The 15393-nt window shown below is 38.6% G+C and overlaps 1 protein-coding gene across 2 annotated transcripts in view; it reads left to right on the plus strand.

Annotated features, from left to right (window-relative positions):
- LOC146468846 (BRISC and BRCA1-A complex member 1-like) overlaps positions 1-14226 on the plus strand; it is a 59717-nt gene extending 45491 nt beyond the window's left edge. For both annotated transcript variants that reach the window (XM_085123893.1, XM_085123892.1), the window contains one exon: positions 11895-14226. In XM_085123893.1, the coding sequence (XP_084980019.1) occupies positions 12780-14090 (1311 nt within the window). In that variant the 5' untranslated portion in view covers positions 11895-12779 and the 3' untranslated portion in view covers positions 14091-14226. The remainder of the gene's footprint in view (positions 1-11894) is intronic.
- The last annotated feature ends 1167 nt before the right edge of the window (positions 14227-15393 follow it).

Genomic DNA, 15393 nt, shown 5'->3' on the forward strand with positions numbered 1-15393 from the left:
ACAAGTTAGCTATAAAATACAAAACGACATGTTTTCAATAATTCGTTGTTGCGTCACTTGCCTGAGTGTTGGACTTTGCAAGGAGGCGTAACGGTTGATGAAATTCGCGTATCCTGATTGGCTAACTTGTAAAAAAAAAGTTTTTTGGGTGGCCACCGTAAGACGTGTCACCCTGTAATACTTGGAAGAATTCGAAATTACGTAAGAGAAATACCTTCACCATCGCTTAGGATTCATGAAACTGAGAAAACTTACAGTTCTTATAAGCTCCCTGTCTTGTTTGCAAATGGTTAGCTAAGTACGCGTACCAAATTAGGAAAACAACTGCTATCAGGAGGATTTTACACATGTGTTTAGACGGTACTTTAATGAACGTCACAATTTTCACGAAGGTACGAGTTGATCCCGATACCTTATTGGTGTCTGTGCATCCATTTACACGCCGTACATTCAAAAGATTTCTTTTTAGGCCATTTCTGTACGAAATTCAGTACTTTTTAATTCTGGGGACTAATTTGGCTCCTACATTAGGGGCAGAATAATATATTTTCGGTGCTAAGATGAACCTAAAAAATGAGTAAATGTTTTCCTAATAGTACCGAAGTATTTTTTTTTTTTGTGCGATTTATGTGACTATGCGGGAAAAGCAGATCTTAGGAAGACCTATTGGAATCCAAAACGAAAAGTGGGGGTAGCCACGCATTTTAATAATATCTTAAAAAAGCGCCAAAATATAAAGCAATGGAGGGGATTTTTTCCTAAATTGAAGCTTAATTATCTCTGAAAAATGCATGGTTATATACCCCTAATTTTCTTTCGAGATACCAAAAGCATTTGCTAAGTTCTATTTTCTCTGTATAGTTTTGATCCGCGCTAAAATATTCCTGTATTAGCTGGCACAACCCATAGTAAATCTATATACCCCCCCCCCCCCCCCCAAAAAAAAAAAAAAAGAAAGAAAAAAAGCCATAAGGATAATCTGTAAAAGAGTAGAACACTCCATACGAGACAGATCACCAAATGGCTAATCTAAAGAAATAAATTGTAATAATAATCAGAAGAAAATTAATTAAAAAAGCATTAAAAACTGACTTAAAAGCAGTTTTTGTGTGCCAGATCAGAGGAGAGAGATGAAGTCTCTCTCTATAGCATTGCAGCTTTAATATTAAAACACGAAGGGAAAACTTCTGATGTTTTAATATAGCTTTTAAACTTTTAGGATTAAGCCCACATAAAAAGTTAATTTGTTTGTAGAAAACCGTGTCACTAGTAGCACTAGTGAAGATAACTGAACCATACGGATTTATATGGGAAGGGACAGACAGACGGAAAGAGGAGTGAACATAAGGCCGAAACCAATAGGGCCATTGAGAGACTAACCGAATAATCAGACAAAAAACCCCATGCATACCAGCCGAAATGAACAAACCACATGACCGAAAGCCAACCCAGCCCCATAACCGAAAGATCAGCATAAGAAGCCATTGCACGGTTATAATTAGTTTGAAAAGGGCTATTAGTGTGTATCTCTTATTAGAGTTTTAATTTCAGTCCTCTGTGCATATAGACATTAGATATGACCGCACGACCGAAAGAACAGCACCAAATGCCAATTGCACGGTTGTTTTTTGAATTGAGGGCTTACATACATACATACATACATACATACATACATACATACATACATACATACATACATACATACATACATACATACATACATACATACATACATACATATACTTTATTTATCCTCAAATTTATAGAGTAGCTTTGAATAGCTAATATCTTCGAGAAAATGAATATTAGAAAGAAAGAGTAAGAGTAATGTTTTCATACAGCTTTTAAATGGTTTAATCTTATTCTTTATAACATGTTTATGCCCTTGGATAGCAAACTTTGAAATTGTGTTGTTTTTGTTGTTGGAAAATGCTTTCTTTTTCTTGTTAATATGAAGAAAAATACTGAATCATTCTTTGACTCCACCTTTTCCCGAGTACATTTATTTAAAACTGCTTTCGTCGCGAAAAGGTTTGATGTATGGCTCAGGGCTCTGAGGCACACAATGCAGCTGTGGCAAACCACTAAATGATGGTTACACCACGTATCTACGGCATTACAGATATGGAGCTGAACAGGTCTGTGGGCTCAAACAAAATTTGGAAGAGAATTCGTCGAGGACATTTGTTATCAGAGATTTATTAAATTCCAGGTAAGAGTTGTTTGATTTTTCTTTGAACACCGCACCAGGAAGCTCGAATTTCCTTAGTTTGGCCATAAACAACGATGCAAATTTTGAGAAAACCGGGATTAATAAATAAGGACTTGAATAAGCTTAAATGTGCTTACTTATATTAAGCTTATAGAATAGCGGGGCATGGTCAAATAATTTGGAAAAGATTATGTTCTTTCGGTAGCCTGTCTGCTTCCTTCTACGGATAAATGTGATGTGTGAAAAGTGGAACATAAAGTAATTGAAATTAGCGAATACTACGCATAATGTAAACCTTGCCGGCCATGAGGCGCTTTGTTTAGTTTTTCGAGCGACAATCAACGGTGAAATGACACTCGCGCTGGACACTTATACAAGTTCATAGGTCAAGGCGACGAAAATGGGCCCTTTTTCGATAAATGCCCGATGAACAACTACTTAATATCCAGTTTTTGAATACTCCAAACAACACAAGGAAAAATTGAGAGCGATTTTGGATTTCGGATACAGTATAAAATTATAAAGGGTGGTCCAATACCAAGTACTCGAAATCATCAGTACTGGAATTTCCTTGGAAAAAAAGTCGATACTTGCGGGAAATACAAGCAATGCATGACTTGAATATAGGAGGCAGTGTTTAATTTTAAGTGACAGAAATATTTTTCCGTTTGTGCATGTGCTGTTTAATTTTAATTTGTTTAATTAACAGTTCTTCGATGCCAATTTTGCTGGGCCCAAAATCCATGCGCTAACAATTGAAAAAAAAATCTACTTATGACTAAAACTAACAATGTTACAAGTTCACTTGATCTGTAAAACTCAGACAAACTATAAATTCTATAAACCTTGGATTTGAATGAAATTAAAGAACTTGCTATTGTTAAACTTGCGGGAAGTTTGTTTCATTTCGGTGCAGGCACTGAAAATGCCCTGTCCCCATAGGTACAGGTGAAAGATTTGAGGACAGCTAAAAGGCTTTGTGCTGTTCGTAGGGAGCACTTGGGAACATAGGATTCAAGCAAATCCATTAGATATGCCAGGGCAGAGCCTTAAAAGTCATTAATGACACTTTACTCAAAGGAAGTATAGCTAGAATGCCGTGGCTGTGTTTTTGTTGTTGTTGTTGTTGTTGTTGTTGTTGTTGTTGAATGTTTGCAGCCCATAAGTAGTCTTTTTGGAGAGTTGGTTTAATGGGGCATGGTCATGTGCATAGCACCCTGCTTTAATCTTTTATCTTTTATTAGCATAATTGCCATTAGCAAAGCAAATCCGGCAATGGAGCAGCCAGCGGACGCAAAATAGATTAATACATGCAATACATATTAAAAAAAACTAGTTTATATTATTGATTCATAAAGTAATTGAAAAGCTTGGAAGTGTGTTGGATACTGCACTGATAAATTCTGAGTCAGAGCCAGACTTGATGACGTCAGGTTGTAACGCATTCCATACTCGGATTGTTCTTGCTGCGCCACTGACATAATGATTTTGAAAAGTTAAGCCTTTAGAAATTTTTCAAAGAGCTCTGTCTCAGATATAAGCCTGATGTTTATATTGTTCTTTATCTTCTCCATCATTGTATATGTCATATCTTCAATAGCGGTTGGTTTACTTTTATTAGGATTCACAGAATGTCTGTTGATTTTTTGGCAAGAATTTACTTCGTGAAAGATTCTTATTGGAAGATGGTGGATGTTGGAATCGCTAGGGTTGAATACAGGATTTGGAATATACTGTACACGTCTGACAATGTTAATGTCAACAAATTTGGCTTACTATTTTTTGCACTTTTGTTTGTTGACTTTAAGAAGTAGTGGAGTCATTTTATGGCCGAAAAATGGGGCAGTGCGCTTTGAAATCTTATTTTGTAAGCTGGCATATGTTTGGTTGTAATGTTTGACCACCCAAGAAGAGACTCTGACCAGCTTTTAAGGTTACTTATAGGGAAGAAAGGTCGAATTTTTCTCAGATAAATTTTTTTAGATAATTGTTGAAACAAGAAAGGGATGCAAAGTTTCGTGAAAACAGCAGTTAGAAATCTTAAAAAGAACGCTAGCTATATGAAAAACAAAGTTTTGTAGGAAAAGCGGTGAATGAGTGAAGGTGTCATAATCCAATTTATGCGGGACTGTGTTGACATATTACGCGGCAAAATTTACCCCTGATCTTACCGGCAAATTTGCATATTTTTGTTTACACCATGTTCATCGCATGTCACGGCGTTGTATGTAAAATTTTACTGTAAAACAGCGTTCCATTTTGGATTCAAGCATTGCGTATTTTTAATTGCAGATTAAGCTTTTGACGCACAAAAACAAAAACAAACCACGAAACCAGAGAGTTACACACCACATCTTTAATTTACTGGAATATGATTTTTTTTACTCCATTAGTGTTAACAGATATTTTGGACTAATTTAATGAGATGGTAATGTTTTTGATTTTCAATTTTACCCAACCCAAACGTGATCACGCCATCACTGTAGAGAATCACGGTGAGTGGAGTGATTACACCCTGATCACGGGTGTGATCACTCCAATCACGCATTGCTGAAGGCGTGATCACGGTGAAAGGAGTGTCACGCCTGTGATCACGGCCGTGATTTGTGATCACATTGTGATCACAAAATATTTTTACTGGGGCAGATATTTTGGACTAATTGAATGAGATGGTAATGTTTTTGATTTTCAATTTTACCCAACCCAAACGTGATCACGCCATCACTGTAGAGAATCACGGTGAGTGGAGTGATTACACCCTGATCACGGGTGTGATCACTCCAATCACGCATTGCTGAAGGCGTGATCACGGTGAAAGGAGTGTCACGCCTGTGATCACGGCCGTGATTTGTGATCACATTGTGATCACAAAATATTTTTACTGGGGAAAGGGTTGTTATGAAGAAAGCGAAACTAGAAAAGTCGCCTTGGATGAAAGAAGGTCGAAAAATCATTTGACGAAGCCAAAAAACTTCAGCTGGCGGAGAGCGACAAGGGTTCTTGGTACAACCAGTCAGATTTTCTTTCAAACCCATCCTCGTCAAAAGATATCGGAGCAAGCCGGATAAAAATAACTGCCTCAGCAGCAGAAAAATTTGAGGACGAGAAATCGGATAGTGGAGAGTCGAACATCAGTTCGGAGTCCGAAATCGAAGATCCCAGCGACAATCCAGCCTCTTTTCGCCATTGTTGACCGGCTGAAAAAAAGCAGCGAACCTCAGCGCGCGCGCGGTGAGAAGTGCGTGTCTCGTGTCAACTCCACTGGGGCTGCCAGTTTCATGTTCTGCGTCTATCTGCCGTTTTCTTTTTGTTTTGGTTTGGCGGGTGGCTTTCTCGCGCCAGACTGAACTTTCCCCGTAAAGCAATCGTTTTACAATGTTACAGTAACAGTGACTAAATGCTTCCGTGGGCAGTTTCGATTGTTTTTTTTTATCTGCAGAACTTCCAAGGGAATGCTTCATTGTGTTTGATTGGCCGGTGGCGTGAGCGTGTTGACAAGTATCTTAATGAGGTGCGAAAACTCTGAAAATGTTTCAAGGCCGAAAACACGGCTTTTGTTTTTTCGCAATTTCTCAACTTAAAATGAATTAATAGGGTATGTAGATTTGCCAGATTTCAACGAAATTCGGCCAAAATGGTCATCAGATGTTAATGCATCAAAGTGTGTCAGGCTTTTACGAAATTCAAAATATTTTTCCTGTGACGTGTTAATATCTGACGCGACTACAAAAATTTTCCATTGTCCATCTTTAGGATGGGTTTTCTCACAAACCAATAGGAATAAATAAAAATCCTGACACACTTTGTTAGCCTATTATCTCCTGATTGATTTTGTGCAGTCTGTTTGGTTGTGCGCCTTTACGTGAGAGTGGGTAATTCAGTTAAGTACACATTGCTACTATTGAGTTTGCAGGCCTCTGAGCACTTATGTATCCAACAAGATAAAAAAACATTGATAGTTTTGCAAAGTTCAATTGATCAGCTTTGGAGTGATATATAGTTTTCCGTGGTTTTATCCAAATCAGCACGCATACGCTAGATTTCCCTGAAGGGACTCGAGAAGCATGGCAGTAACCTTAATGCAAGCTTTCTTTGAGGATTTGTCTCAGAATGTTTTTGGAGGATTTGGAATCTTTGAACATTTCAAATTGCTCATATTTGTTTAATCTTAGAGTGTATCTAGCAGTCTAGTCTTTTGTTGAGCATTAGGAATTTTCTGCCGTTCGGATCATGCTAAGCAACTGTTTACTGGTGCTTTGCTTTCCCTAAAAACATCACGCTGAATTATGGCAATTAGGTGGTACAAATTTTATTTTAACATCTTCACTGACAAAAAAAGAAAGTTTTACAATACAATTGTAAAACACAGTTAATGGAATGTGACGCCCTTAGCCCCGGGTAGCATCTCTACGTACTGTACTTTAGACTTATCACTGTATCATTGTCACGTTAGTCAATAGTCACATTGTAATACATGTATGTTGCGACATTGTCTGGAGACAAGTTAGTTCACACTATGGCTAAACCAGTGAATGGTGCATTCATGTCACATTTGCTATGATGTAAAGTCTATCATAAGCATAGTACAACCCTGGCCATTGGCCCTGACATTGAATGCTGTCTAGCTTTAAATGTGCGATAGAAGTTTCTAAGTCACACTTGGTTACAACGTGGTCTTTTCTACTGTTACGCTGTAAAAAATGTACCCTCCCTTTGGGGGTTGATCTGTGATATAACAAATAGACTTGGGGATGCCTATCGGCGTTTGCGCTTCAGTTAAGTCTGCGTAGCGACTTCCCCAAGCTAAGTTCTCTAGTTCATTTCAATGACTTTTGGTAATATTGACCTGCCAATACTCCGGTCCGACCCAGCAGCGCTGGTGAGATAGGTGAGGCATGATAGGTCATTCAGTTAATTAGGTTTGCGCATTGCTGGCCTAGATGGCAGCTCGTAGCGCTCTAGTTTTGTGACCTGCCAATACTCTTCTTGGAGTGGCGCTGCTGGCCTAGCTGTGCTGCTGTTGCAGTGTATTGTTGTGTTTTGTTGTTGTTGGCCTAGGTGCAGCTGGAAGTGCCAGAGAAGTGAGGCCTTAAAATGGTCACGCAATAGAAGTCGCCAGTCACGCCAATCGCCGAGCGGTGTCCCCCAAATTAATGCCAAACATGTCTTGTGGTCCTTACTTTAGTTTATTACTCTACGTTTCATTAAAGCTTGTGTGTTTGGATACTCTAAACGGAACAGTGACATTAACTTTAAATTACTAACTACCATTGACACAACCTGGAAAATATACTTAAGTTTTATTTTGGCACCATTTTATCAACAACGCTAGTGATCTTCATGTGGCGATTGCACATGCTTCATTTGAAAAGAAAACAATAGAATTTTGACGGCTAAAAGTACACAAGAAATGATCAATTATCCTGTGAAATCACGCAGAGTATTGCCCAATACTTAATAGGTAAAATCAGGGGGGAATCAGTGAAAGAGTAAATTAAAGCAACAATCTGCTTAGGGATAAAAATAAAACCTAAAAACAATCTTTTTATGTCCACAAAACACATACACTGTAATTATGTAGTATAATTACATTATTTTATATTTTTAACAACAAGCTTGAGATTTCTCAATAAATGGTTGCAGGGCTGTTTTCTGAGGAAACCCTGATGTTGAAATCTGTTTTTGGACATCCATGGGAAAAAATAATGTTTGCCTGAAGAAAATATGACTTCCTTTAAATCAATAACTGATTTAATTTATATGTAGTATTTAAGGTTGATCTCTAGACTGAAAGTGATATTTTTGATGCAATGTTTATTATTATCCAAAGTTGTTGCTCCAGATCCAAAGGGCCAGTTATTTAAACAAAGAATAAATAATGGGCCACTGGTTAAGACAATCAGTAGGCCTCCAAATCTGTTTATAAGTGGGTTATTTTAAGTAGATAAATAGTTTTCTAGTCTGGGATGCAAACCTTCTTGTTACCATCAGCAGCAGACAATGTTTAGATATGACTGTTGGCAAAATAGAAAATCAGGTTTAGAACATGGTTTTGTTAAACACCGTGCAAACTCTCTTTTAAAAACCGATCCAAAGTGTTTATTCCAGATGCAAAGTTTTTACTCAGTTAATCATACGTTTTTATATTTCTGGATTGTAATTCAAAGATTCCAGGAGTGCAGTCCTGGCACATGGTCAGTGCATAAGTAATGTAAGTGTGTAGTTCGACCCAAAGAAGACAATTTGGGGTTATCATTTGATAACTTGTGGAAAGTGGACCTTGTGTGTTTTGAATGATTTGAAAACTAAAAGCTCTGGGAAATTTTGTGTATCGAAGCCAAGAAAGTATTACTCAACAACATCTTGATCAGGAAAAACCTCATTTGCATTTACTTTCAACACACAATTTACATTACTACAAAAGAAGTTTTGTTGGAAGACCTCGTCAGTTGGTCCCCAGGGTTGTTTTAAAATGCATGTTCGTTGGAAACCGCCATGGCATTTTAAAACGAACATGGTAACCAACTGGCAAGGTCTTCCAACGAAACTAGTTTTGTGGTTGCATATGTAAATTGTGTGTTGAAAGTAAATGCAAATGAGGTTTTCCTGATCAAGTTGATGAAAACTAAAGTGGCTTTAATTTATAAATTGACTGTAAGCTACAAATTTTGCATTTGGTGGTTAAATTTAATGTTACTTTTTATTCATGGATGCTTCTTAAGGAGCCATATTAGATCAGATGACATTTTGATTTCATGCATAGACAGATCAGGAAATTTATGAATTTTCCTGTTTAACCTGTTCACAAGCCTGGTTGGTTGGGTAATAGCTGCTACCAGTCATCAGTCTTCTGAGATTAGTTTTAGCACATGATATGATAGGGGGTGTTGTTAAGTTCAGATCTGGCCGCAGCTTTGTGTGGATTGGCATAATTTGGAGTTTGTAAATACATTATTTGTTTTGCACATAATTCCATTACAAGAGCATCAAGTGCGCTTTAAAGTATAGGGACACTGCAGACTAAATTGGGATTTGGAAATGTTGGTTTTTTGGAAGAGGGAAAAATGTAGCTGATCAAGGAAGAAATTCTTCTACGGAATGGTAATTCTATATTAGTAACATGTCTTTAATTTCAATTTTTAAGAGAATTAACAAGAGATCAACAGTATATACACATGATTGGAAGTGGCAAATACAGCAGGTACTACTGAAGAACGTACTAGAAATTCAGAAATGTAACGTAATTATGTAATATATCTTAAGATTATAAGCAACAATTATTCTAAAAATGGGTAAAATACAAAGCAATGTGTGGCATTTTTTTTTTCCAAATTGAAGCTTTATTATCTCTGAAAAATGCATGCTTGCCCCCAATTTTCATTTTGGACACCAAGAGCCCTTGCTGAGTTCTACTTTCTCCGCTTGGTTTTAAACCGCACATAAATATCCCTGTATTTGTAAGCAACACCCATAGGAAATAGTATCTCTAGATGTGAAGAACGCATGCGCAGTAGCAAAAGTACAAAGATGATAACTTGGTTGTAGATTTATGTAAGCGACATGAAGTGTCCCAAAATTGATATTTAAATAGAAGCCTCCTCGTATCTTGAGATGTGAATACCCAAGTGTGTGATATTTCTTTCTCAGTTGCTACCCACCCCTCCCAGGATCTTAGTTGAAACTTCATGTAAGGGTATCAAACCTTCCCCACCAGTGATAAACTTTAACCTTCCACTCAAGGCCATAGGCCTTGAGAGAGGGGCTCTAATACAGAAGTATTTTTGTGCAGTTTATAACTGTTAAAGAAAGTGACATCAGGCCATCCGAAAATTTGAAACTTGTGGGTGTAACCTTACATAGTAGGCTAAATTTTAGTCATCGAGTGGAAGAAGTATGTACAAAAGTAAGGCGGAGGATTGGTATGCTAATGAGGTTAAAAGTTTTAGTCCAGTTGTGGCCAAGCTGAGAGGTTTTAAGTCTTACCACTGATATTTGACTTATAGTTGCCTGATGTGGCATTTTCAATCAACTAACACCAGAAAACGGGAAAGATTACAGGAGAGAGGGTCAAGGGAAGTCTTCAGGGAAACTCCAATTAACATTTTAAACACAAGAAAGAGTGTTTCATCTGGTTTTGAAACAAGTGGTTTGAAAAAACAAGGTGCAGCCTATTTAAAGAAAAAAAAAAAAAAAAACAGCTTCAGCTATATGGAAATCCAATATCATACCCAAAGTCCTAAGGCTGTTTGGACAGTGGTTGGTTTGGAGAGACCCTAGGGAAATCAAAAATATTTTGATTGGCTGCCTTTTAAGGGCTTGCATTGTTTTACTGCAGAAACCCTGCTTGAAAAAATTCCAGTACTCCAGCATCTCTCATGGCGACCAACTGCTGGCCAAAGAGCCTGAGGACTGTGGGTATGAGATTGATGGAAATCAGATGAGACACTATTTCGACTGTTTGATTTAGCTTCTCAAACCATTAACCCTTTAACCCATAATATCAAAGAACAAATTCTCCTGTCCTGTCCTCGTACTTCTCTTATTAAAGTATTGGGGAGAAGTTATTAAAACATCAAGAAAATTCACCTCGAGTGATATCATATCCTAAATTCTCATGACCTCAGGGGTTAAATGAGCATTAATATTACAAGAAGAAATTTGATGCTGATCACTGTTAGTGCTTAGAGAGCTAATAATTCTTGGAGAAATTCAAGCAAAATTTTTAACCAAATTTTATGATAATTAAGATCACATTTCCAAACCCCCTTCATGGTAGCTGATTTTGTTTGTTTCCTCTTCATGAATTATAAATGAATTTGAGAACTAAATTTCTCAAAATCATTAATAATTCAAAAGCCAAAGACAAAGGTTATCATGCACCGTGACGTGTTTGGATATCTGATGAAAAAAATCCTCGGTTTTGCATCCTTAATTTCCCCTTCAAAATCAGTTTGTTTGAAATTTTTGTGAAACACTCGTCACAGTGTTTCATCACAATATCAAAAACCTCCAAATCCGTCAAAAATACTTCGCTACGCGTCGTATTTTCAACTTTGGTGTTTGATATGTGGTGAAACACTGTGTCTCGTGTTTGATATATTACTTCTCAAACGCATTAATTATTCATCAAGAGAAAACAAAGAAAATCACTACTCTGACCGTGGTTTTGATTTGTGTTCCTAATTACCATAAAATTTTGAAATATTTAGCCTTGCATTTCTCCAAGAATTATTGATCATTTGAGAAGCCATATCAAACACTCGAAAGAATGTTTCATCAGATATCCAAACACCTCGAAGTCGTTTAGAAAAAACTCGGCTGCGCCTCGTTTTTTCAACCTACTTCTCAGTGTCTGGATATCTGATGAAACACACCTTCTCGTGTTTGATATATTCCATCATCATCTGTTGGGAAGAGCTGAGCTCCCAACGCTATTGAAAAGACGATTGCAAGACATATGTGTTTTAATGTTCAGAGTAAAGTGTAAGTTGTGTCCAAGGAATATTTGTGATATTTTATGGCATGTGACTCTACATATTTATTAAGACAATCTGAATATTCACTACTGAGATACAAAACGGTAATATAGGCAAAATGTATGCGCAGTGGCAAAAGGAGGTACCTTCGTTAACAGAGTTTTCACGTTTCATATATCTGACAAGCGGTTGTCGTTGTCTTACAGGTTCCTCAGATACAAGGTATTCTTGTGGAGTAAGTATCCTTCTGCACAATCAAGATGAGTCGTAGGTCCTTTGAATGCAATATCTGTGGCAAGTATTTTTCAAAAGAACCGGCTTTTGAAAGGCACATAAAAAGCCATACAGGACAAGCATTCAAGTGCAAACAATGTGGACAGTGTTTTAGGCGTTCAACTGCATTAATAAGCCACACCAAAAGTCACGCGGAAAAGGAGCTTCACCAATGCAAGCAGTGTGGGAAGTGTTTCAGCCGAGCATGCAACTTATGTCAACACCAGATTGTGCACACAAGAGGCAAGAGTAACGACACCAAAGAAAACCAAGCAAATGGTCGTCTGCATACACGGGAGAAATGTTATCAATGCGAACAGTGTGGCAAGAGTGTTAGTAATTCAGGTAATCTTCTGCGCCACATCAGAACGCATACAGGAGAGAAGCCTTATCAATGCAATGACTGCGGAATGCGTTTTGCGGATTCAGGAAATCGTACTCGACATGTTAGAGTGTTGCATAATGGAGAGATGCGTTTTGGGTGTAAGCATTGTGGGAAGCGTTTTACCAATGCACGAAATCAACAAACACATGAAAAACGACACAACGGAGAGAAAGCGCTCCTTAAGGAAAAGTAACACTTGAGTAGCCTTGCAGCGGCAGAAAATGGAAAGCAGAAGAAGACAACGGGCAATGCAAAGCTGTCTTTCGAGTGCAAACATTGTAGTAAGTGTTTTCTTCGTGCATGGGAACTAAAGAGACATAACAGGACCCATACAGGAGACAGGCCTTTCAAGTGTAACTACTGTGGAAAAGGCTTCAGCGATGTACGAAATCAGCGGAAGCATGAAAGACAGCACTCTGAAAAGACGTCTACTATGATGGTAGAACGTAACACCAGTGCTACTGTGTCAGGAAATGAACAGCAACAAAAAGGAACAGCAAAACGGACTCTTATGTGTAAACATTGTAGTAAGTGTTTTCGTCGTGCATGGGAGCTAAGGAGACATAACAGGACCCATACAGGAGAGAGACCTTTCAAGTGTAACTACTGTGGGAAAGGCTTCAGTGATGTACGAAATCAGCGGAGGCATGAAAGACAACACTCTGGAGAGACGTCCACTATGATGGAAGAACGTAACATCAGTGCTACTGTGTCAGGAAATGAACAGCAGCAAAAAGGAACAGCAAAACGACCTTTCATGTGTAAACATTGTAGTAAGTGTTTTCGCGGTTCGTGGGATCTAAAGAGACATTGCAAAATACACACGCGAGGGAAGCAATTTAATGGAGAACAGGGCAGTCTGTGGTTTACCCAGTCGGGCTATTTAGCACGGAATAAATCGACACGCAGAAAAGAAAAGCCTCGTAATTCACAACAGGAACAATTAACGCGTAAAGGAAAGAAGTCTCATCTATGTCAACAATGCGGCAAGTGTTTTTTCTCTTTAAGCAACTTACGGAGACATGCACGGATACACACAGGGGAACAACCCTTTGAGTGCAAACATTGTGGTAAGCGTTTTAGTGACCCAAGTGGTCACAAACGGCATGAGAGTTCGCATAGAGTGAAGACGTCTCATAGGAACAACCAGCTTGGGAAGTATAGTAGGCGACCAAAGCATCTTCAGAAGCATGGAGGAGCGCGCACAGTCAAAAAGCCGCTTAGCGTGCTTGTTACCGATGCAGAAGATCAACAACAGCAGGATCAAGGTGCAGCCCAGCCGTCTTTTCAGTGTGAAACTTGTATCAAGTGTTTTGCCGATCGATATTCACTAGCAAGGCATACAAAAGCACACGCGAGGAAGAAACCATATAAGTGTGGATATTGTGGAAAGTGGCTTAGCTCTTCAGGAAACCGAGTTAGACATGAAAGGACCCATACTGGGAAGAAGCCTTTTAAGTGTGGACACTGTGACAAGTGTTTTAGCGATGCAGCACATCGGCGGCGACACGAGAAGACACACAACGTTAAGGACAAGCAACATGATCGGCTTGCCAATGGGAAAGGAGGTCAACAGCGGCAAGAACTAAAGGAAGGAAGAGGAGTAAGGGGAAAATGTTCAGGAGAGGGACCATTTCAATGTGAGCGTTGTAGTAAGTCTTTTCTGTATCGGTCTAAACTTATAAGACACGAGAGGACCCACACTAGCGAGAAGCCTTTTAAGTGTGAACGCTGTGGCAAGTGATTTAGCGAGGCAAGACATCTGAAGCGACACGAGGGGACACACACTGGGGAGCAGTGTTTTAAGTGTGAACGCTGTAGCAAGGAGTTTAGCGAAGCAAGACATCTAAGGCGACACGAGAGGACACACAGAGTTAAGGACAAGCAACATGATAGGCTTGCCAATGGGCGACAGCAGGAAGAATTAAAGAAAGATAGAGGAGTGAGAGAAAAATGTTCAAGAAAGCGACATTTTCAATGTCAACATTGTGATAAGTGTTTGTCCAGTGAATATGGACTTAATAGACATACCAAGATTCACACAGGAGAAAAACCTTTTAAATGTGAACACTGTGACAAGTGGTTCAACGACACAGGAAACTGTCGTCGACATGAAAAGACTCACACAAGAGGAACGCCAGTAACGATGCAGAAGCCAAGGAGTCTTACAGCACACGTTTGTTGGATTTGTTCAGAGGAGTTTCGTAGTGAGTTTATCCTTCGTAAGCACTACGACGATCATATGATGGAGATCGGTGATGCAGACCTGCCGGCAGAATGAAACGCCCAGATGGCATGATGGGACAGGTATTTACTTGGGATCACCAACAGACTACTAAAGTGTGATGTCACAAATGTTCGAATTTTTGAAATTATGGGATTTATTAAGGCGTTCGCAAAGAGCATGATGAAAAATGCCTTCTTGGCAAAAATCAGCATCTTATTGCGCTTTGTTGGTGGGATATTGGGACTTTTATGCTTTAATGACTCCATGCAAATCCTTCTAATTTTGTCTCTGTTTTAACCGTTGAGAACAGAGACAAAATTACAAGGATTTCTATTGGGTGGTCGGAGCATAACAGAGCTAATATCTCACTCCCAAATTGCAATAAGATGCTGATTTTTTGTTGTCAGTACAGGATCACCAATAGGGAACTAAAAGGGGAAGTGTCATGCAAATTTGCTGTCATTTCAAAACCCAAAAATGTTTTTCTGCCAGCAGAAACAACGAAATAATTGTCGAGTTTGTTATAAATTATCACCCCAGTGCAATAAAACTGTTGATTAGTGCCTCTGTCCAGACACAGAGTAGGCCGGTATGGATTGAAACTTGAAAAATATTAGGCTAATGTTTTCCAAGTTCTCGCATTTTTGTTTCCAAAATCCGCTAGAACAGATCACGAATTGTTCCTTTCAAGAACTGAGTTGATTTCTTTCCTCTCGTCCTTCTAGAATTATTTGGCAGCTGATTGAAGGTCTTATTTCATCATTTGTAACAAAAGATATCAAAACCCCGTGATACTTCCCCTTTAAAGACAACGGCCGCG

The sequence above is a fragment of the Pavona decussata genome, unplaced genomic scaffold, assembly GCF_977016875.1.
Source record: "Pavona decussata unplaced genomic scaffold, jaPavDecu1.1 SCAFFOLD_128, whole genome shotgun sequence".
NCBI classification, from domain to species: Eukaryota; Metazoa; Cnidaria; class Anthozoa; order Scleractinia; family Agariciidae; genus Pavona; species Pavona decussata.